Below are 24,047 nucleotides of genomic sequence, written 5' to 3' on the forward strand. Positions count from 1 at the left end.
CTGCCTTTCAGTACATGTTTTATGGCTCTGAATGTGCCTTCCATAGATGCAGCTGGTTTTTCCTCTGACTGCACACTTCACTGACGACCACACTGACACCCACAGACATATTAGTCACCTCATGGTCTGCAAAATAAAAATATGCTATTCATTTACATTAATTAATACACTTTTTTAATCCAAGAAATGAAAAAAATAAGCTAGACAGAGCAACGAGGGAATTATAGGTGGTCCATGTTGGTGAGCTGCTCAGTTTTTCTTTTGGCTTAGAAATGTGTACAAATGAGTTTTGCCTCAATACTAATCCAGTAATATTATAACAACACTTATGACGTGGCTCATTTTCCATGTGAGTGCTTTCACTTACTGATTACATTTCCACCGAAGCGATGCCACTTTTAGTTTGGATTTTACAAGAAAAGGGCGTATCTGTACATTTACACACCCCAACATCTACGTAGATTCCAGCTTTTTTTTTTTTTTTTTTTTTTTGCCGCATCATCATTTTCCATCCGCGTCTTCGCAGGCCGTGCTTTTATTTTGAAGGTCCCGCAGCCGGACATCCGTGTTTACTTTAGCTGCTGGCTCGTCGTTGGCTGAAGCCGCAGCTCGACCTGTTTGTCGGTCGCTCCGTGAGGCTTATTAACACCCCGGGTCTGTGATAAGCCAGGTGGATACCTCAGGCTGGGAGGGAAGGGGAAGAGGGACAAAGGAAAGGAGGTGAGGAGGCGAGAGGAGAGGAGAGGAGAGGAGAGGAGAGGAGGATGGGAGGGAGATTTTAACTCGCCTTCACCGGCGAAGAGAGAGAGAGAGAGAGAGAGAGAGAGATAGGAAGCTAACTAACCACAACAAGATAACAACAAAATAAGGACCGTGTCCTGATCATGTGTTTGTGTTTTCTTTTTGCTTTTTTTGGGGAGGGGGCCCAGTTTCCACACAGGAGGGGGCTTTTTTCAGATGTAGCTTGCTAGCTAGCTTCGTCAACACACAGCCGTTTTTGTTCGCTCCTCGGACAGCCTCCGCATGACAGATTATCACCGATGTTAAGGACAGAGAGTGAAGATATAAAGTAAAGGTGTTTTTATTTTTTTTATTTTTATTTGTTTTAAAAAAGGAATAACCCCGGGTTGTCAGCCTCAGCCCCGGGGCCAACTCCCCCCGGTCGCAGACCGATTTAATGGCCGGAAATCCGAGGAGGGGCGCCGGTCTCATCGGCCTGATGAAGGACGCCTTTCAGCCGCACCAGCAGCCGCTCCAGCCTCACCAACCTGCCGTGGTCGATAAGAAAATGGTGGAGAAATGCTGGAAACTCATGGATAAGGTATTCACATTTTTCTTTTACTTTTTTTAAGGTCACAAACATTAAATGTGGCAGCGAAATTGTGCGCTGCCACGTCTCTTGTTTTCTTGACCATTAGAGGAACTTTGATTAAAAAAAAAAATAATAATTATCGTCTTAACCCTGTTCTTAAATTGACATTAGATCTAGTTTCAGACAGCTATTTTGGTATTTTAATTTGGGAGATAGACTTTTGGAGCTGTGTGTTATCCCAATGGGAAAACTGAAGCACAGAGAGGTACTAAAAGTGCAACAGAGGGGCCTGAGGTGCAGTAGTGTCCTCGATGCTTCATCTCATTAGGATAAATTATAGTGAATTAGGTCAGTGACAATAATCTGTTGATCATTTGCCATGGATTTAGAGAAAACACCAAAGGCCCATGTATACCCCTTGGGAAAACACCCTACACTTGTTATTCTAAATAGAGGTCTGTGTGTGGAGTGGAAAAAGAAATGGCCTTGGTTTTGTACAGTATATTCCTCGCTTCCTGTCACTTTGGTTTATCTTTAACGCCACACTAACTGTGTTAGACAGCAGAGAAGGACGCAGAGGGAGAGATGAGGAGACAAGAGTTCACAGGAGATTATTTCAAGCGGGCTGGAACATAAAGAAAGACAGCACCAGAGGAAGGCAGGGCACAATATAACATTACTTGCCCGTTCTGTGCAAAGACGGGCCTGTGCTGCTTCATTTTCGCTCACAATATGATGTGTCATCATGTCACATGGGAAAGGACCGGTCCCTTTTTTTAATGGATCAGATGTTAAAACTTTTTTGTACCTGGGTTATACTGTATGTCTCCTCTCAGGCCTGCGTGCCGATTGATGTGGTGTTTCTCGCATTATAGTGACCTGGTTTTGAATGGTTCAGTAAGTAAAAGTGAACGAATGAGATCAAATGGTTAAACTGTTCCATATTGATAGTATAGAGATCCTAGCTATTTTCATCTTGCAGTTTCAGCAATATCTACGAGCACTGTTCCCTCTTCGCCTGACTAAAGCAAACATTAAAATTACTACCTGTTGCTGTTACGATTTATTTATAACACCAACATGCAATTATAAAAATGCCGACATCCCCTTTTTGTGGCTTTTATTTGCTCTTAAAATGCTTAAAGAAACTGCTCCTGTTGCTTACTTGATGTCTAACAACCTTTGAATGAAGAAAGAAAAGTTAAAAGCGCTTTTGTATTTATGTTACAGCCAGCTAAACTTAGGCGCTTCTCATGCATATTATTGCACTGACACTTCCAATCTTTGTTGTCACCTTATTACAGATGGATTTTTGTCCCATTAGTGCTTGGTCTTGCAGCATAATTCTGGTGTATTACTACTACTTGGCACTGACTATAATTTTTTTTATCAGTAATAAAAACATCTTATTTACCAAGTTAAATGCTGAGTTTTATGAGTATGGCGATATCCTGGTAACAAAGATTAGACCTGTATCACAAGCAGTCGGATAAACAGAAGGGGTTAGAAAACAATGACCTGTGGTGAAATTACTAATCGAATACTCAATTGTAAACACCCATCACGATTAACTGACCTAATTATGTTATAGTTGTGATGTACCCCTATCTTAGCCATCACTTTATTGAGTGTCATGACATCTTTACTGATAGAAATCTACACCACGGAAATTAGACCCCCAGCTCTAATAGACCAAAATTACTTTTGAAGATGGTGATATTCGTTCAGCAAGCCCAAGAATTCTCTCTAACTACAGACACATGGGCCCTATTCTATAAAGATGTTGTCGCTACATGTTTAAAAAGTCTCAAAGTGCCTTTGTGTTTCCTTAACAGGTGGTGCGATTGTGCCAGAATCCCAAAGTGGCTTTGAAGAATAGCCCACCTTACATCCTTGACTTACTTCCTGACACCTATCAGCATCTACGCACCATCCTGTCTCGTTACGAGGGCAAGATGGAGATCCTTGGGGAAAATGAGTATTTTCGTGTGGTTATGGAGAACTTGACCAACAAGACTAAGCAGACGATGAGCCTTTTTAAGGAGGCCAAGGAGAGGATGTACGAGGAAAACTCCCAGCCCAGGTAAGCTTAAAAGCAGGATATCATGTTTGGTTGCAGCAAAGAAAAGGTCTGTCAAGTAGTCAACTGTTATATATCCTAAGGACATGTTAATTCATTTTCGCTGTGTTGATGGAACAGAATTACTCAATATACCGTAAGTTGATACAGCAACTGATGGTTTGCTCTCATCTAAATACTTATTTCTCTGAGAGTCCTCTGTCCATTTATCCCATGAACTGTTTTGTCTCCATTCATTTGAATGGCAGTGGCCTGGTATTTGAATAGCACTTATTCCTCTGTGTCAACATTAAGCCTGCAATGACCTATTGGCATAATTATAGTCCATGTTTTGACTTTAACCACTAAATCTAAGGAAAGAAACGAAAATACACTTCCCATCATAGTTGTAGTGACACCACAAGTTACCAATAGGTTTTTTCACAATTTGTTTTTTCCATGATACTGAAACTTCAGCCCATGACATTTGGCAGAAGCTGACCAACACTGCAACCTGATACTGAAACAGCCAGCTCTTTTTAAAACACATAATTAAAATTTCGCAATCGCATTTCCTTCCTCTGTTTTTCAGAAAAACCATTACAAAGCGAAAGTTCATCCTTCCTCTGATTACGTCTGATATTTATCAGCCCTTGCCATATAGGGCCAGCCGTCTTCATGCTCAAGATGTCGTCACAAAGCCGTAGCTTGTTGTGGCGCATTTCTTCTGCCTGCTTACTTGATTGTTGCTGTGGGGCCAATAATGTAGATTATGCTGAAGATTTTTTTAAAAACTAGCTAAATCATGTACCAAACTGAAAGTTCAGCAGTATGGGACTTATGGTACCTAAGCCTGATACAATAGAAGTATAAAATCAACAGTTACACTTGGTTAAATTGTGTCTATAAAATTTCCACACCTGCTTCAAAATCTAAATTAAACAAGTTTAGCGTACGTTGTTTCATTACATGAAATGTCATGACTGACATTAAATGGTTTGAATGACATCTGATTGGTAATGTACAGGAATGGTGTGGTGTTTCAAGATAAAAAAAAAAAAAATTAAGTGCAAATTGAATTTTTATTGTATTTGCTGTTGGTAAAATGTTGTACTCATACTTATTTGTGAAATAACATAGTAATGTCGTGATTAACTTGTATTGTTTCTTTCACCGTGTCTCTTCCTCTTTCTTAGGCGTAACCTCACCAAGCTGTCTCTGATCTTCAGTCACATGCTAGCAGAGCTAAAAGCCATCTTCCCCAATGGCCTGTTTCAGGGCGACAACTTCAGGATCACCAAAGCTGATGCTGCTGAATTTTGGAGAAGGTCTTTTGGGGACAAGTGAGTTTCTCCTCTCTCAGACAGAGTAAAGAGGAAGTCAGTGAACTAAGTTTAGTTTGCTAGACTAAGTTTTAACTATTTATTTGTAAACGTCTTTCTGAATCAGTTGTTTTCAATGCATTAAAATAGCAAAAAAAGTAGTTTCTTGATTACAACTAATGTTGTGTGCTTCATTTGATTCACCTTCTCTCTGTCATAACCTTCCTGTCACAGTGCTAACCCTTTTTAGTAGCTGATTTCTAAGCTTTAGGTTTTGACAATGTGAGAATGACCTAAGGAGTTCAAGCCACAGTTGGGTTCATATCAAACCTGCTACTTCTGTTACTCCCTCATACCCATGAAGGACCATCGTGCCATGGAGGACATTTCGCCAGGCTCTCCATGAGTTTCACCCCATCAGCTCAGGCTTGGAGGCCATGGCCCTAAAATCCACCATTGACCTCACCTGCAACGATTACATCTCTGTCTTTGAATTTGACATCTTCACCAGGCTCTTCCAGGTAAGGCTCACAACAGATTGGTCTGAACTTGGCATTTATAAATTCTTCATTAAAACCTATTGTCAAGTAATACACATAAAGAACATGAACATCTGACATTTCAGTGTACATTGCTGTCTTATGTCTCAGAGAAGACGGGTGCTTGACAAACGAGCACCCATTCGTATCATCATTCTTTCTCTGAGTCCCTCTTAATCACTATTGTGTAGATGCTAAAGTTGACCAGATAAACGGAAAGACAATGTCAGGACATTTTCATGTGTTAGCTTAAGCAAGCTTAAGCAAACTGATGCCTGTCCATGTTTTCTGTGTGTTTTGTAGCCATGGTCATCTCTTCTAAGGAACTGGAACAGTCTTGCGGTCACACACCCTGGTTATATGGCCTTCCTAACCTATGATGAGGTTAAGGCCCGACTGCACAGATTCATCCACAAACCTGGCAGGTCAGACACAGATGAGCCTCAGTGCCACAGATGCACAAGATTAATTTCTGAACATGAAAAAATCTGTTGATGAATCCTGCATAGACCAGAAACACATGAGTCTACTGAAGTAAAACTCTTTCACTTCGATCGTCTGACTGCAATAAACATGCTATTGCAATTGAACGCTGACTGGGTTCATTGTTTTCTTTCTTTCAGTTACATCTTCAGGCTGAGCTGCACCCGGCTGGGCCAGTGGGCGATCGGCTACGTGACAGCTGATGGCAACATCCTGCAGACCATCCCCCATAACAAACCACTTTTTCAAGCCCTCATTGATGGCTACAGAGAGGGATTGTGAGTCCCACTGCAACACAGTGTCAAAGCACCAATTTATACATTTTGGGGTGCAGCAGAAGAAAAATGGTGTTTATCACAAACAAAACATGTATCATTTCAGCTCTGCAGTTTCACCCCAGTGTATCAGCTGCAATATTACATTTTACATCAGGATTTCTGATTCTGAAGGGACACACACACATCCCTGGTGAAATAGAAAACAGTTTTTAAATGGAAAAGTCTTCCCACAGAGCTCTTGCATTCATGTACTTGTGTATTACAGCATTCGTTATGTGCACCATGTAAGGAATGCTTTGCGGAAGACATATCTTTAAAGTACGAGACATTCCTCCACCGTGGCTGTGAAAAATCTGTAGCTTGATCCCTGTTGGAGGACAGCAGCTGTTTTTTTTCAGTCTGGATTCTGTGATAAAGCGTATCAAAGCATCTATAAATCACTGCTGCAGTATAATAGCTTCTTTGCTGTTGATCCATTACTAAGTACATGGTGCATGAGTGAAACAGCATCTTGCAGACATGAAAGCATCCGAGGTAAATATATAGCACGTTGCTCTTCTTGATCTTAAAATTGCCATGCTGAGTATTTTAAATAAACACACAGAGAGTTAGTCCCACATTTTTTGAGCATTTTATTGACTTTCAACTAACCATTTTATTTTTACAGCTTAACAATGACTGATGATACTGAGCCTCGTGTGTGTTTATGTGATTAATGTATGTGTTTTTTTTTTTTTTTTTTTTTTTTAAGCTACCTCTTCCCCGACGGCCGTGCGCAGAACCCAGACCTAACCGGATTGTGTGAGCCATCTCCACAGGACCACATTAAAGTTACTCAGGTTTGACCTCATTTGTTTCTCAATTAAGCTTTTCATGAAATCTGTTTTTAAGTACAAAGCACACATTTGACATATTTACAGACAAGAAGATGCATAATACAAATTAGTGTTATGCCACAATATTTAGATTCAAAATGAGGCTACCATTAAGTGTTAAAAATTAGAATCTTCTGAGTGAAAAGCCTTTCTCTTCCTCCTTTTTCCCTGTAGGAGCAGTATGAGCTGTATTGTGAGATGGGATCCACTTTCCAGCTTTGTAAGATCTGTGCGGAGAATGACAAGGATGTGAAGATCGAGCCCTGTAGGCATCTGATGTGTACCTCCTGTCTGACAGCCTGGCAGGTGAGGCTGTCTCCATGCATCATAAAATTTAATCATAAGGTTTAACGCAGCTTTGTAAACAAGGGAAGGGACGTTTGTCTGTCATTAGCTTGCTGCTATAAAGGTTCATTTTAATTGAGCTTTGCCTTGGATTCAGACTTGAGGCTAATTTTTGTTCTAAAATTCTGGCCTTGAGTGTTGCTTGTCTTCTTTTTTGATTACCTGTAATTTTCATCGTGGCTGCTCTTTAGTTACTATCAATGAAAAACAGGGCTTTCTGCACTTCCTGCCAGCTCCTCAAAATCTCATCTGGTCCTCCAAAGCTTTTAATGTGAAACAAATGGTGCAAAAAAAAAAGTAAAAAGTGTAACACTGAACTAATAATTACACGATTGTTGTGTACTAATGGGATATTGTATGTACACTGTGGGGGTTGATGCCAATGTGATAAATTTGGATGTATAGTGTATCATTTCCACGAGTGTAGTATAAAATTTAACGTTTAATCACATCACTTACTAGTTGTACTGTGGCCAATTGTCTCTTGACTGTTTTCTATCTTAACCATTTTCGATACTTTCACACTTCCTTTTCAGACAGGGAAGTGTGACAGAATTCAGAGCATTCCAGAAGTGCTACATTTAGTTTTCAGCGTTGCTTTTTTTAACAAGTGTAACAAGTTCCCTGCGTATCTCTTCAGAAGAATTGCTTACAGCTGCAAAATGTGGTTGAGCAAAAGTATTGAATTTCATACCTAACGAAGGCCTTCTCTCTTTTTCTTCTGGCTGTGTATATGAATCAGGAGTCAGAAGGTCAAGGCTGCCCATTTTGCCGCTGTGAGATTAAAGGCACGGAGCCCATTGTGGTGGACCCCTTCCACCCAAAAGCCAGCGGGGCTTCCTTCGCTGGTTTCCAGGGGTCCAGCAGAGCAGAAGTTGCTGGGAATGACGAGGAAGAAGATGATCGCCTGGAGGACCAGCACCTAGTCATGAGCAGGCTGGCCTGTACAAAGGTAAGAGGAAGCCCCAAGTACAGAAACATCGTTTTGACAGATTCATGTTGAATTACTTCTGTGGCTTGAATTAGTTGTAGTTATAGAAATCTTTTTATTTTTGTAGTTCAGACGAATTGCATGAAACCATGCAACATCTTTGAGGGTGTGACTGTGTGTGTTTGTGTGCGTGTGCAGGTTGAGCGTCCACCATCTCCTGTGTCTCAGTTGCCTCCAGTTCCCCCCCGACTGGACCTTTTGCAGCAGAGACCCTCCAGCTCCCTCAGTGCACTGGGCCAGGGAGCCACAGCCAAAGTTAGTGTGCTCCTAGTCTTTAAGAGATCGCGCATTCTTTTAAACACGTCATACTGGTTAATGTCAACAACATCACTCCTTCCTTCTCCCAGATGCCAGCCACTCACAGAGACAAGCCTCTACCTCTGCCTCCCGCCCTGAGAGAACTTCCACCTCCTCCCCCTCCAGAGCGTCCCTCCCTGGTTGGCCAGGACTCTAGACTCCAAAGAAGGCCCCTGCCCTCAACCCCCGACCAGCCAGCCTGGGCCTCCAACTATATGGTCCCACGTCCTGCAACCAAGGCCTCATCAGCCCTGTCCTCCATGTCTCAGAGCAGCGAAACCAGCGGAGAGGGACTCAAACCCCAGTCAGCTACCAACGCAGTCTACTGTCTGGCAACAAGGTATGGAACTGAGCTCTGCAACTGTCAGGTGCAATTGATGGGTTGTAACAGCATGAAGTAAGAACTGAAACAGAGTAAATAGTTGTAACTGAATGAATCTATCCAAAGAATTAATACAGGAAAAAGTACTTTTGGGCCTCCCTCTTGCAGACAGCCACTTTATTCCAACTGGCTTGAAATGCAAATAATGTTACATAGTTCGAATTTTAGAGCAGAAAACCACAAGGAAATGTTTTGGCGTAAAGTGCACTGGAATAAACCCTGCAAATATTTCCCCCCTCATCATCTGACCACAAGAAATTTTTTTTTTTTTTTTTTAAAGGCCATCACCTGCTTCAGGGCAAGGAGCAGTCTTGATGTTGAAAATAACATACCACACAAAATCCATTTACAGCTAATATTTCTACACTTGCATCTGTATTCTCAGGCTTACACTTTTTTGTCTAAAGATTTCATATAAATTTTGACTACACAAGAGAGAGAAAATTCCATTTTGTTTATTATCGTGTATTGCCAGGTCTCTGCCACCGCCTGCCATGTCGACTGGGGAGAAGCCATCATCTGACTGTGAGGAGAATGAGTACATGAGTCCCACTTCTCTTCCTGCCACTGGCGCTCCGTGGGTAATAACAGGCTCTTTGGTGCCTCCACCCCCAGCCCAGGCAAACCAACACAATGACATCAGGTAAACACATTTGTCAGTGACACATTCCTGCCACCCTTCTGTTGTTTTGTCACACCCCAAAGGTTTTCCACAGGTTCAGTCACTACTAAAGTCACATTCCTCCACATTCTGATGTTTCATGTGAACATTAAATGAAGGGTCTGCCTTGTATCTATAGTGCTTCACTTGTTAATAAACAAGTGTACAAGTTTTTGAAAAGGTGCTGGGACATTGTATATGAACTATGGTGGTGGGACGCTGTGCTAAATGTTGCAATCACTGTACTGACAGCAGTAATTTCAATGTCCACCAGGGAGCTCTGGAGCTTCAGTTTTGTTTGTCCAGTGATGTCCCTTTCAGAAACCCTCAAATTACTCCCTTTCAGTAATTCAGTAGGTTCACCCCCTTTTGTAAATTTCTCAGAGGAGAGGAAACAGATGCTTGAAAATAATTTCTCTTTGATGAAATGATGACAAGAGTTTAAAATACATGGCCAGAATCCACACACCGCATACTTGTGATGTGAGCCGTGTGATATGTTGTAATCGTGGAGTCTAACATGTGGCAGACTGGACGCAGACAAAAAGGTCATTTCTCAAATTGTGTGATCAGAAAATGTGAAACAGTGTTGCTCTCATTTTATCATGTTGCAAGAAAGAAATTATTCTCTTAAATATACTGATTCACTGCCACACCCTGAAACATTTCAGTAATCATAAACTTGATTTTACATTGGTACTGTGTTTTCCGACCTGATGAGCTAAAATGGTTTGTTTCTCTCCAGATATTTTTCTCTGTTTAGATTAAATTCCACATACAGGCACAGGTCTCCATATAAAATCACATTTCAGAAACTTACACCAGGACTAGAGTTTGTATAAACACTGGGCATACACTAAAGAATAGCTAATTATACCACTCATTAATGACTTTATTACTCTCTTTCTGTGTCTTTCTCCAATCAGTGAAGCAGCTGAGAGTGACTCTGAGGATCCCCAAGTCTACGAGTCCATGTGTAACATCCAGGCTCAGGCTGGTTCATCTGAGACAGCACAGACCTCAGATCTGGGTAACAACTCACCCAAAGTATCAGCCATAGAGGAAAATATAAGGAAAACAATCTAGACTTCTTATGTTTTCTCCTTTACTGGCATTACCCCTGATACTGTCCCTAATGCTGGGACCCCTAAAGTTTGTTCCTTTTTTTGGATTATGTAAAGTAAAAGAAATGTGAAGGACATCTTCTCTATTTCATGGTATAACATTGAATAGAACAGATGTTTCTTTTTTAGGATTTAGCATTTTTTTCTGGTCACTCACTGTATGTGTACCATTTATTATACATTCACTACAGGCCGTCATCCTCACTGTGGTGTTTGTTTTCCAGACCACCCTCAGCGCTTGGCTGCAGATTTCCAGGATAAGAAGGAGGAGACCAACGTGGAGGATGTTTACGAGTATGACTGTCCCAGACCTGTCGTCCCTCCGGCCCCGACCAGGAGAACCCTGTCAGATATAAGCACTCCCTCAGCTGCCTTTAGCACCCTCAGTGTGGATGGCTCAGTGGAAACGGGTATGTATTTGTCGAAGTTTATATGTTTATAATAATCTTCTCCAAACCCGTAGAAGACATTATTGCTGTTCTGCCACTCATCAATATGTGATCCACCCGTTACATAAAATCAAATCAGGTGCTGTAATTTAACACAGTTCTCACGTTGACTGTGTGTTTCCAGGTATGTTTGCACCAGTTACTGAACCCCCCGTCACCCCGCCCCCCTAAACCTCTTCCTCGGCGAGCCAACTCTGACCGACGGCCTCGGCCCATAAACCGTGAATATTCTGCTCCATTGCCAGAGATCCCGGGCACCTCCTCTGCCTCCCCCCCTCCTCCCACGGGCCCTGGAAACCTGGCCCTCAATGGGGAGATTGAATGCTTGATGTCTCAAGGCTACTCCATCCAGGACATCCAGAAAGCCCTGATGATCGCCCAGAACAACCTGGAGACAGCCAAGAACATCCTGCGCGAGTTTGTCTCCATCCCTTCCACGGCACACATCGCCACATAGTCACTTCAGTGACGCTCATCCTCTCTCTTTCCTCTCTGTCTACACTCTGTGCCATTATCATAGATAGCATTTACCAAGCACTTTCCTGCAGGGCCAATACTTGCCGAAAGGCTTTGTTCTGAGGAGTAATGCTGCGTTCACAGCATATCAGAAGATACAAGAAGACAGCAGTAATTTCTTTCAATTCTTGAAATGTCCATAAAAAGGTATTTTGGTTAACCTGAACTATTGTTATGCCATTGCCAAGTATTTGACATTGAAACCTCAGTATCTCAAACCTTTAGTGCAGGTTGTTTGAAGGATCGTTAGATCTGATATGACCTGAACGCAGCATTCATGTAGGAAGCCTTGAAGGTGTGATCTCTGTAGCGAAGCTTTGACCTCAGGTGAGGTCGGCCCGTGCTGTGGCAGTGTCCCCCTCCCTCAGTCTGAGTACCTTCCCTCATCAAGCTACGTGTTGTTGAAGCTACACTGACTTTAATGATCGCTGTGTGTTGGACTTGTTGTCCCACCGCTGGCAGCCATTCAGTTTGGTGCTTTACTGGCTTTTAGCAAATTGTGGCGTATGAATATGTAGCGACATCGGTTCGGTCAGAAGTGTAGTGATTAACTCAGTGGTGTGCGTGTGCGTGCGTGTTTGCGTGTGTGTGTGTGTGTGCGTGCGTGTGTGCACGCTCATGCTGAAGAATGTGAATGCTCAGGTGCAGTGCAGTATTACAGGGCTTCATGTCGTACGCGTCACTGTGGCTCGCTCTGTTTCGATGGTTAAGTTCAACATGACTCCATGTTTCCTCGCAGTTCCCGGATCAACCATGGTTCTATAATGAAATAACAAGTTTAATGTTCAAGTATTCTTATAACGTGTTGTGCTGTGTGTGGTACTAACAATGGCCGAAGTTCGTCTGATTTCCCCCGGTTTACCGCCGCCCTCCGAGGTGGCCCGTCACTGAAGGCTGGTTTTATTTAGTCAAGAGCTTACATATACTCATATAGTTTCTTACTAAAGTGAAAAGACTTAAACATGAACTGTTAGATTTCCTCTTGCGTGTCTAATGTACCATGTTTATACCCAGAGCAGCTTCCCTGGGTTTGGTGAAGAATCCAATAGAGGGCATTCACACTGAGCTCTGAAGGTGGTGTGTTGTCATGTGGACTCAGGTACTCAGCATTCAGCATCTGGTTGTGTACTAATGTTGCTGAAAGAACATGTAGGGACGATGTAATAATGCTGGCAGTGGACTCATGACACTTTCTGATGGAGACATTCCAGCAATTAAATTTTTCTTTCTCATGTTACATTTACCATATTATCTCCTGAAGTTGATATTTTTAAACTAATTTTGCGTTTTTTTTTTCACAAGGATCATCACATTTCTCTAAAATCAGACTGACACAGAGCTCAGATCGCTCATTCACTCAGCAGTTTATAAACAGGACAACTTTAAAATACCAGCTCACCGGCTGCTAAAAATCCTCCTCAGCAAAGTGATTTTGCTGTATATATTGCAGGCTGACATGATTACTTCGCTCGATTGACAGAAAAGTAATCTGCAGCTATTTTGATCAAGGTAACACCAGTGAGAATCAGAACTTCACATCGACATAACATTAATTCTCCAACAAAATAACCAAATTAGCAAACAAATAAAAGTGAGTAAGCTAAATAGTCCTCGGGACTTAACCCAGGTGTGTTTCCAGTGGACTAAAGTGTGCAGCTGTCACTCCCAGGCACCAAACCCTTTATCTTGACGTTGACCAGACAGTGCTGAAAATCTCATTTTGCACTTTCACATATGAACAGGAAATCACGCCTGAAGTTCCCTGTTGAACGATGAGTGCAATTTCTCCTTTTTTATTTTCCAAAGTACACCCTACCCTCGGCGGTCACATGATTTCTTCAGTAACACAAACAGAACAGGTGCCTTCTGTTGATCACAACCCCACTCAAGTCCACGTTAGCTGCTCCCATGAAGTGGAAACCTCCACAGCTTTGCTTTTTTAATAGGAGCCATTTACTGACCCTTTCAATAACAATATGTCAAGAGTTCAGAGTTGGTTTTTCATATGAAGTCGTTTGATTCAGCAGCTACAACCATGGAAACTCCACAAATTTGGTTGATGAACAAACAGATTGCTGCCCCCTCGTGGGGAAACTATGTAATGATCAGTGTGAAATCAGTTCTGTTCTGAAATTTAGTGAATGTAGCTGCGATTGGTTATTCCTCTAAATCTGGTTTACAGGTCCGTTCGGGATGTCTCCCTGCTCTTATAAAAAAAAAAGGAAAAAAAGAGAGAATCTGTTTCTTGTCATTAAAGTACTTTAGGTACGTTGGTGTAAATCAAAAAGGAAATGCAGCGAAATGAGCAGAAGCTGAAATCACGTTTGAACTGTGAAGTGGTAGTTGATCACACCCCTGCGGAATGGGGCTGATATTGGTGAGTCCAACATCGCAGCTCTCTGTCTCGCTGTGAGCCCGTAGAAACCTTACAGCTTTAATTGCCCCAGACCCAAAACATTTCAAAGGAGCAAGCTGCCCCTTCATGTTGCCCCCTCAGCTCATTCTGCCTCTGAGAGGACATGTTGAGTCTTTTGGCTTTGTGCTCTCTTGATCTCAGTGTTTGAACACTAACAGGGAATTACTCTTGACCATCAAAGTGCCACTGTGTGAGGATACACTTGAGGCTGACATCACTGCCAGAGGCTCCGCTGGCTCAAACGACAAACACGCAAACACTCCCCTCAGAGTCACTGGTTAATGATTTATGTGGTATAATCATGTTAACTAGCCTTTTCAGCAGGAACTTGCCTACTAAAAAGTTGTCTTCATGGCTTTGTTGTTGCCTGTGTAAATATGATTTTATTTATTGTCTTTTTAATATCCTCAGCATTCATTGTGTTGCCATGTTGTCATGCCTAAGCCATTAAGATTTTTAATTAAACTGTATTTTCTTTAACATTTGATCCCCGTGGTTTGTCCGTGACGACTAAAGGCTTGAATTCACTGTTTCCACTTGAAATTACATTAAATCTGGTCCATACTTGCTTTAAACGCTGTAAGAGATGTCTTGTAGCAAAGCTCCTTGAAAATGAGGGATGCCAAGGACAATAACTACAGCTGCAGGAGATGGTACATTTTAAACACACACATACATATTTATATATAAATTCTAGTATTCGGTCTCAGTGCATCATAATTGTTTCTAAATGAAAGAATAAAGTCCTCTTCAGTGTTAGATGAGACAAGCTACCAGCTAAAAGGGGTAATGAGAATTTTTAAATGTTTGCTTCGCGTTTGTCTCAGGAGACAAATATTGTCTTGACCTGGTGTTTTTCACTCCATGCTAAATGAATAAGGGGGAGATGGCTGATTTGTTTTGCAGTGAGACGGGCAGCCCGGAGATTGCGGTGGCTGAATTTGTTGCAGATGTGAGCTGTGTTTTCTGTCCTTTCTCCTCCTCATCGCTCCAGCTGGAAATCTGAGCTACTGCTGGAGCCATTTCCAGCTCACGCTGACAGGGATTTGGATGCAGCGCTGCTTCCTGTCTTGTCACTGTGGGACTGCACAGCACGAACTGAGCCCACCGAAGTGGCTGCTGTTCTGGGTCACGGTGAACCCGCGGGCCTTTGTTCCAACTACTCTTTAAAATTTTCAAAAATGATACAAAAACAGTCTCTCTTTGAAATGAAACATTTTTATTTGGCATTTTCTTGCAAAAAATATAAAAAAACCGCAAGCATCAAAGGATCACATGTACAGTACTTAATTTACACACAAAAAAAAAAAAAAAAAAAAAAAAAAACTGCAATGTTTATTTTCCAAACTTTTTCTTTTCCCACTGGTGAACAATCCAGAACAAGGAACGAAGACTGTCATATTTATGTGTTGCTGTCTAAATCAAATCAGAAATATCTGGTACGGTTGGTTTTATGGCTTGTGTGCAGCTTTTCTAAACCAGGATGACTTCACAGGAGGACATGTCTTGCCTGAGGACGTCCTGTACCTGGACATTTTCATACAACTTAAACGTCTCAACTCAATGGAGAAGAACAACAACAACAACAACATAAGAAACAAAGATTAAATGAAAACATGTCACTACTTTGTTAATGTTGCAAGTCATCGGGGCAGTGTGGCACTCAGCAACAGAAAGTCAAAATCTTTTCACAATAACCTACAAAGTAAGCGATCAGTACATCATATTCACAACAGAGGCCTGAAGGGACACATCAGTGTTTGTGCACTTTTTAGCCCGTTTACTAAACTTGGGAGGATAAACTCTTTTTTCTACTGACTCACAGATGAACAACCGTATTTACTGAAACTAAAGGCCCAAAATGTCATTAAAACTAGCATGTCAATTATTTTATTGCACTGGAAAAAACAGTTCGTAAAAAAGTACGATTTTATTTAGTAGTTTGTTGTTGGTTTTTTTTGCTGGCTTTTTTGTGGAAATGTGTAGGACTCAGTATAAGATGAGAGCAGAAAAATACAATTTTAATTTTGTACTTGTGACATTTGATTAGATTTTTAATCCAGATGTTTGAAACAAAACACCATTAAGATATGTTTAATGACCTTTTGGCCTTTTTAAAAGATCAGTAATTCAATACTAATTTAGTGAGCCACAACTTTCTCCTGAGAAACTTTTTCTGTCAGTCAAAAAAAAAAAGAAAAAAAGATTGATGTCAGTTTCATTGTAATGCAGAGCAGACCTTTCTCATAAATCTGCAGAAAAACTGTTAATACTGGTCAGAAAAGTCGATGTTACTGTGATGGATTATCCAAATCGAGTAAGTTTCAAGTGTCAAGTTGTGTAGTAAGAGGCTTAAATGTGCACAACACTGGCACATGTCCTCAGGCTGGATGAGCTCTCAGAGGAAACACAAAGAAAATGCACAGAGCAAACCAAAAGAACAAACAACAAATTCAGTGTATGATGCATTCTCAAAACAGGCACAGCAGATATCTAACCTTTGACCTTTACACACTCAGTAACAGTCTAAGGCCACCGCTAGCAGGTCTGTACACTACATGTATTTACAAACAGTACAAGGGCTTGACAGTAGTTTGCAAAAGGAGGCAGCCAGTGTGTGTGATTGACAGCTTTTCTGTGTTTTTATTACTGTTGTATTTTTTCTTGAAGGATTTTTAAATCAAATAACATGTTCCACATTGTGTTGTATGTTAAAAACTGAGCTATGTGTCTTTGTTTTTTTTTTTTTAATCCAGGGCAATGAACTTTCTGTCACGATCAGATCACAAAAAGTTCCCAAAGGCAGACGGTTGTGTGTACTCCGACATCTGCTTTGGAAACGCCTCCAATTTCAGCATTGATTTCTAAAATTGTTGTCAATCAAAAGTCAAACTGAAGCAAACTCTCTGACTGAGCTCCTGCAGGAGCGGCTAATGTTTTGGTCTCTGACGTCAGGTCCCGTCCTCAAACCCATCTGGACCCATGAACACGGATCAACATTCACACGACCCAGACGCTACCACCAATGAAAATCTGAGTGCCAAAATAGCTTAAATAACAAAATATATATAATACACTTTCATAAAAAGAAAAATATCATCATACACTCACTAAAAGCCAGTTGAACATATGTTGAGGAAATAGTACAAAACAAATGAAGTGAATGTTTCAGGAAGCAAACATTCATCTGCGAGAAAATACACATCTGTACATACAAAACCTGTGTGTTTGTGTGTAATGTGAACATGTTTTTTTGTTGTTGTGGGTTTACTTTGTAAATCTACTGAATACTGCTGAGAACAAAGCATGATGGAGGAATGTCTGACCGTGGGTTGGTGTTATTCTGCAGGGCGCAGTTCAGTCTGCTCGAAAAACACACAGACTGCTGGCTTCATGTGTCCTGCTTCCTGCCGCACAACGTTGCTGCTCAGCCGCCAGGGCTCTTACTGAGGGAGACAGATTTTAGCTTTAGTACGACACATTAACTCTCAGCTGTGGTCACGTTAATGCCCATGTGGACCCAATTTCTGTGGTTTTGTGTGTAAGGATGTACAAAAATAAGGAGGACAACACAACAACATATAGAAACTGTAAATTATTTTAACCTCCACAGGACACACACCAGGAAAGAAACACTGGAATATTTATATAATATTTCCAATAACTAAAATAGTTCGCAAGAAATAACAAGATCCTGCACACTATCTTGAAACAATAAAACTTCTTCATGTGCACAGACAGAAAACTGTTCTGTATTTTCTGACCCAGCAGTCAGCAAATTGAAGACCCACTTATAGAGCAGGAGCGTGTCACACAATCAGCACCCACACAGCTGAATCCGTCAGCCAGACTCACTAATTATGATGACTTATCAGGACCCCTCTGGCCAGTTTTCTTCCAATAATATCTCGATTTGATAATTTCAGAATCAAAAATTGACCTTAAAGTCCAGCACCCTGTTTTAAACATAAGGATCTTAATTTCTCTGACAGAAGCGGTGACAACACATAACTGGTGTTTCAGCGCCTGCCCTACGTGTTCACTGGTTCAAAATGAGACTTCAATAATTAAGATTGTTCTCTTTCAAAATATTTTCTCTAGTCAATAATATCAACTGATGTTAGCCCAAATATGCCACGTGACCCCACCCGCTATCACTGTCAATTGTTGTGGGGGTTTCGTGACTACGGCAGCCTCTAAGGAACATTAGTGGCCCTTTTGTGTCCTGTTTTTGTTACATTGTGAAATAATGACGCTCCATTAATCTACAACAACAGTTACCTTGTCGTTTGGGCCCTGTTTGTCTCCATTGACAGCCTTTAGGAGGACGGCTTCCTCATTCTTTGTATTGGTCTTCATCTCCACGACGATGTCATCTTTGGTGGTCTTCTCTTTGGTTCTGTTGGCAGAAAGAAGGTTCTCCTCAGCCTATTGAGGTGGGTTATGGTCTTATTTTACAGTTTCTTCTTTTACTTATTTTGCATTTTCAGGTTTTCCATTTCATTCATGGATTTTAATTACACTTTTTGTCAGTCTATTAAAGGCAACTTTTCATTCTTGATGCAGGAAGTGATGTTTCAGTTGCTTATATACAATATAGTGAATCTTTGAAGCAATAAATAAATAACTAACTCAATAACTTGTCTGTGTGGGTTCTCCAGGTTCTAGGTCCAAACGGTTAACTCTGGACTGACTGACTCTGTATATCTTTACATGCAACCTGTCCAGGTGGTACCCTGCCCTCCCCCAGGCCCCCCCAATGACAGATAAAGAGTACAGATAATGGATTCTCTATTGCTGCTTCTTCCCAAACTGCGTTTCTGTTCCATTAGTTTGTTCACATTGTGGGTCAGGTCTCATTATCCTCGGTCTGGTCTGGCTGGGTTCTGTTCCCCCTCAGATCTGATTTCTGTTTTTGTTTGGGAAGGTTTTTCGCAGATAACAAAAGTAGGACATTTTTATTTTGGAAGTAGCACAAGTTTGATATTGCTCCACTCTGCTTAAATCTTTGCTGAAATCCTTTTGTTTGCAACATGTCACCATCAACATCCTGGGAGAACCAGAGAAACACACTGGAATATCATTTTCTCACGATTTTAAGGTTTTGGCTGCAGCTCAGAGAAATGAAACGTTGTTAAAGGATAAGGCGGCCGATATTCTGTACTTCTGTCAAAGCCACTAAGTCCCATGTCAGGACCAAGCCAGAGCTCAATGCTTTCAGACTCCTCCAGCCTGTCTGTTGCACAAAATTACACCTTCATTTAAAAATCAAAACGTTTTGCTCCAGTTTTCAGCTAAAGTTTCTAAAAGTGTACAATGTAAAGTAGATTAATGGCCATTTAGTGCAGCTTGTCTCTGTATATGTCATCCAGTGCACCAGTGTGGCTCATTTATGTGTTTTTGGCTGGACTGTAACAGCAGGGCTTCGCTGTCTGGAGTGATGAGGTTACACCATTGGTCGGTCAGCCAAGTGTTAAAGCTTCCCTATTTACTGCTCTTTCAAAATAATTTGGCAGCAACAAACGGTGTTGCCAACTTTGCATCTTTTCTCGAATTTTCAGACCCCTTTAACACGTCTTCTCGAAGAGGAACAGCAAAGCAGCTGTCGTGTAAATGTGGCTGAAATAACACAGCCATTGTCTCTAAATGGTGTTGGATGATTTTGATGGACCTGGATTTGGAAATGGTTTGTGATTGACTGATAGCTAACATGTTGTCTTAATGGTCTCGTTGTCTGACAGCACAAACAACAAAAACATCAGAAGAGCTTTGTTGGGAATTCAAATGTGTTAAAACACCGTACATGTGAGCACAGAGACGAGTAGAGAAAGCCTCAAGCTGGAATTTAAAATCCCTATTAGACAGGAATGTGTGAATGAACGTATCAGGTTGAAAACTGTTTATTTGCTCTTTTCTTTAGATTAGCTGACACAAAAAGCAAAAACATAAAAAAAGTGTTTGTTGTTACAGAGACTTTACTCACATCTCCTGCTTCCCCGAGCGTCCACAGGGGATCTTCCCCTTCTTATGCAGGAAGTAGAGAACGCTGCCGAGGATGGCCAACAGCAGCAGACACAGTATGATCACCACTATGATCACTCCACTGCCCTCAGCTACACAAACACACACACAGACACAACAAAGACAGCGAGGCAGGCGCGTTATCATCATTTCATCCAGCAGTTCCTTTGACAGCGGAGAAGTTGTGGCAGTGACCTTGTGGGTGGCACTTTGGGTTGACTGTTTGACAGCCAAATAAATGGCTGAGGTCACTACGAGAGTTTTCTCCACAAAAAAACTTTGTTCTGTGTTTTTCTAAGTGGGCTTTTCACCAATTCTACACATAAAAGTCAGTTCGCTGCTCTCTACTACAGCTGCTTCTGGAGGATTCTTGGGTGTTTACATCGACAAAGTCACTTTTTCCCGCTTGCTGACCCTTTCAGAAGAAGAAGAAGTAGAAGCCCTTTTCAAAACAAAGAAAAGGTTGATCCCCTCGTAATATTACACCATTTCATCTATATTGTCCCTTAAGCGGCTTATTTCAAAAAAAGTCCATTTGCGTGTGAATGCGTGAAGAAACAATTAGCCAAGCATGAAATGAAGTGTGTTATATTTCAGTGTCATTACAGTGATAGAGTCCAGTTTTCTGCAGAGCAGTGCATGCTAGCTGTGGTGTCTTTATGCAAAATGACAACATGACAATAAAATATATGCAGAACAATAAACTTTATTTGCGAAGCACTTTTCTGTACAGAAATAAAAAACAGCACAGAATTAACAATTAGAAAATATATTTAACACACACACTTTTTTTTTTCCTCTTCCACGCCGCTCAAACACAGTCAGCACCTTGGCAGTGCGCTTCCCACAAACAGGATCCCCACACTTGAGGCATTTGCAGAATGTTTTATTCTGTTTGCAGCTGGCCTTCACCAAAGTAGGTCTTCCTCACCTTCGCTCTTCTGCATCAGCAACAGCAAGCAGCAGTGGCACGTCAAGGGGCGGCGTTTGTTTTGGTGCCATCCGGAGCATGAAGTCACCCCTGCTGCTCCGGTACAGCACCCAGGCATTGATCACGGTGAGATTCAACACATTGGAGAACACCGCAAAAGTGTATGATCGCGAAATGCATAGTTTGAAAACGACTGTATTATCTGTAGGGGGAAATTTTAGCCTTATTTTTTTTTTAAATCTGGCTTTATGTTACAAAAATGTAACAATAGGGGGTGATAAATTAAAAGATGACGAGATGAATGTAGTTGTTTTTCACCTCCGAGGGCGTCTTAACTGATCTAACAGTTGGTGGCTGAAACCAAGGATGCTATTTAAACAGACGAAAGGTGTTGACTCAAACATTTCAGTTACTCAGACGTTCCCAAAACTCATTACTTTGCAACTTATCAGTGGAACGAAACAATAAACCGTGAGGCCTGTGGAGCGGGGACAAACTGTTCTTCCAGTCTTCTCTGACTATCTTCCTCATCCTCAGGACAAAGCTCTACTTTGGTGTTACTGGAAGCTATTATACAGCTACTGCTGATTCAAACAGCACTGAGTCTGTTCTTAGTATTCCTCCCATGCAGGACATTTGCATCCACAATTTGCTGATATGTTGTGGAATTCATTCTCTCCTCTATCTGCGCTGCTTTTCATGTACTACTGTCTGCAACACAGCCCCAAGGAAGACTGTTTCCACCACGATGCTCGAGTAATGTTTAGCAAGCTGCCGAAACATTTCCATATTCCACAAAAATTATTTAAAGTTGTTAAAAAGTAAAAGTGGAGTCGTAGCATCTGAAAAGAGGCTCGTCTTAGTCTAGTTTTGCTGCAGGGTATATATTTATTGGTTCAGACGTACAAAACTATTTCCCCAATTAATTATGTTCATTCAGTCCAAAGGTTCTTCAAATACACAGGAAGAGATTTATTTGCTCTTTGTTTATAATAATGCACGACTGTATTCACGACTCACCCACATCAAGGCTGTCACGACCAACACAGCAGAAACTAATGCTGTAAACAGGATATTTCATCGTAACTAAAGTGTAAACAAATTCGCCAGCCTTAGTGCTTCCAGATGTTAAAGCAGTGTCTGTGGTCCTGTTGAGACCTGGAATCAACATCTGTCCTGTGCGATCCCATTAAAGGGGGTCAGCTCTCAGCGAATGAAAAAAGGTTTTATCCATCAATCCAAATGGTAAAAATATTTTCAGTTCATACAGAAACCATGCGAGGACTAATTGGACTGCGGCAGCAGAGGAAGTGGTCTGGCCAGAACACATTTGCACTCACGCTGCTAGAGGAATGTGTCCACATGTGGCCAAGCGCCTCCGAATGTGGTCTGATTGATCGGATCTTAAACTTAAACTCAATTCGTCTCGGCTGCCTTCAGACCTGAACCACTCAAGATTGAATCACCTGACGCCCGAGATGTTAGCACCAGGTGCCGACAGGCCCAATGATGATGGTGATGATGATGCACCGTTCACATTCAAGTTTCCCCAACTATTCTTCCACCCGCTCTGTGGTAAGATCATGCAGCTACAACAGAGTGCCCATAACCTTCAGCTCTCTCACCGTCCATCGGCCCGGACCATGTGAATATCTATTATCATTAATATTTTTGCTGATGAAGAACAAACAAGGAGAAAAAAGACAAAAAACTCCCACACAGAAAACAGCATTTTACCATTAGTGTCTGATGTTTCTTATTTGTTATTGCATATTTGTCACACAAAAATAAAAGTTTGATCTGCTAGCTTGTAATTGAAGGAGTATTATATAAATTATATATTATAAATTATATAACATCCAGTTTTGAATTTTCTTAGCTAATTTGGGGATTTTTTTCAACCTTTATTGTGAGAGGGTCAGTGAGACAGAGAGAGAGAGAGACAGGACTTTACAGGACAGAGAGGGTTTGGCATGCAACAAAGACACGCTCCATCAAACGAGCCGCTCAAGAAGTCTGAATTTGACAAACCAGGAGACAGAGACGGGACATGAGGACATGGGCAGAGAGGTGGAACAGAAGAAAGCAGCTCATCACCATCATATGACGCCCCCCCTCCCAGATTCTGCTTCAACATACAATATTCCCTCACAACTATGGTTCGTCACTGAATATAATTTAAACGGAGAGCTAATAACGCTTTTCAGAGCATATGTTTTGTGTTGTCACAGTACAAATAAAATGCACAGATGTTAATAATAATGGTGGCTCGTAATTCTGTCGTAATTCAATCTAATCATTTACAATTTTGGCTTTTCCAAATGTTTACATGATGAATTGTAATATCATCAACTTAGTATCAACAGCTTCTTGTTTTTTGTTTAAGACTTTTACGCATCATTAAATGATACAGATTCTGGTCCAAGATTGGAAAACTTTTCAGAGCTTCTTTACGGTCCGTTTTATCAGATTTACTTGCAGTTTTTCATTCTCTGGAATGAAGCCCACAAAAGAATATAAAAAAAGGTAAGCTTTTACTCTGCTTTTATACTTTAACCACGTTTTAATGTAATCTGGACTCCCACAGTCGATGCACATCTGGGATTTGAATTTATCATATCATTTATACTAAACTACATGCATTTGTTTGTTTTAATTAATTGTTCCTGGCCGTTTTGGACCTAAATTCCATTACTTCTATTTTCTACTTTAAACCCAGATCATCCTTTTAAAAATGCACTAATTCTGAGGCAGGATGTTTCACTTTGTGGACTTCATAAAAAAGTGATGTATTTATGAATTTATTATTGGAGCAGCTCTTCCACTTCTTGTTAACTGTGGGTGCAGAAAAGTCTTTAGTCCAGTCAAAGTGAGTCCTAAAAGAGATTCTTGGGGAATAATTAGGGAGTCAAGCAAATATTTACATCCACTCCACTTGTGATGTATTTCACTTTTGTTTTCTGTTTTTCTTTTTGTTTTTTTATGGGTGCCCACTGTAATCCCCACAGCCTAGTGAAGGTTTTAATGGTATGAAGTGACGGCTCAG

General features: G+C 41.1%; 1 protein-coding gene and 1 pseudogene across 1 annotated transcript in view; one reads left to right on the plus strand and one right to left on the minus strand.

The window, feature by feature from the left end:
- Positions 1 to 603: 603 nt before the first annotated feature.
- LOC115053831 (E3 ubiquitin-protein ligase CBL-like) lies at positions 604 to 13,920 on the plus strand (annotated as a pseudogene).
- A 2,028-nt stretch (positions 13,921 to 15,948) lies between these two features.
- Positions 15,949 to 24,047, minus strand: part of mcama (melanoma cell adhesion molecule a) — a 42,449-nt gene continuing 34,350 nt past the window's right edge. The window contains exons 14-16 of the mRNA XM_029518653.1: positions 20,033 to 20,162; positions 18,331 to 18,448; positions 15,949 to 17,495 (exon numbers count right to left, since the gene is read on the minus strand). Coding sequence (XP_029374513.1) covers positions 17,493 to 17,495; positions 18,331 to 18,448; positions 20,033 to 20,162 — 251 coding nt within the window. The 3' untranslated portion in view covers positions 15,949 to 17,492. The remainder of the gene's footprint in view (positions 17,496 to 18,330; positions 18,449 to 20,032; positions 20,163 to 24,047) is intronic.

Source organism: Echeneis naucrates, chromosome 14 (assembly GCF_900963305.1).
Source record: "Echeneis naucrates chromosome 14, fEcheNa1.1, whole genome shotgun sequence".
Taxonomy (NCBI): Eukaryota; Metazoa; Chordata; class Actinopteri; order Carangiformes; family Echeneidae; genus Echeneis; species Echeneis naucrates.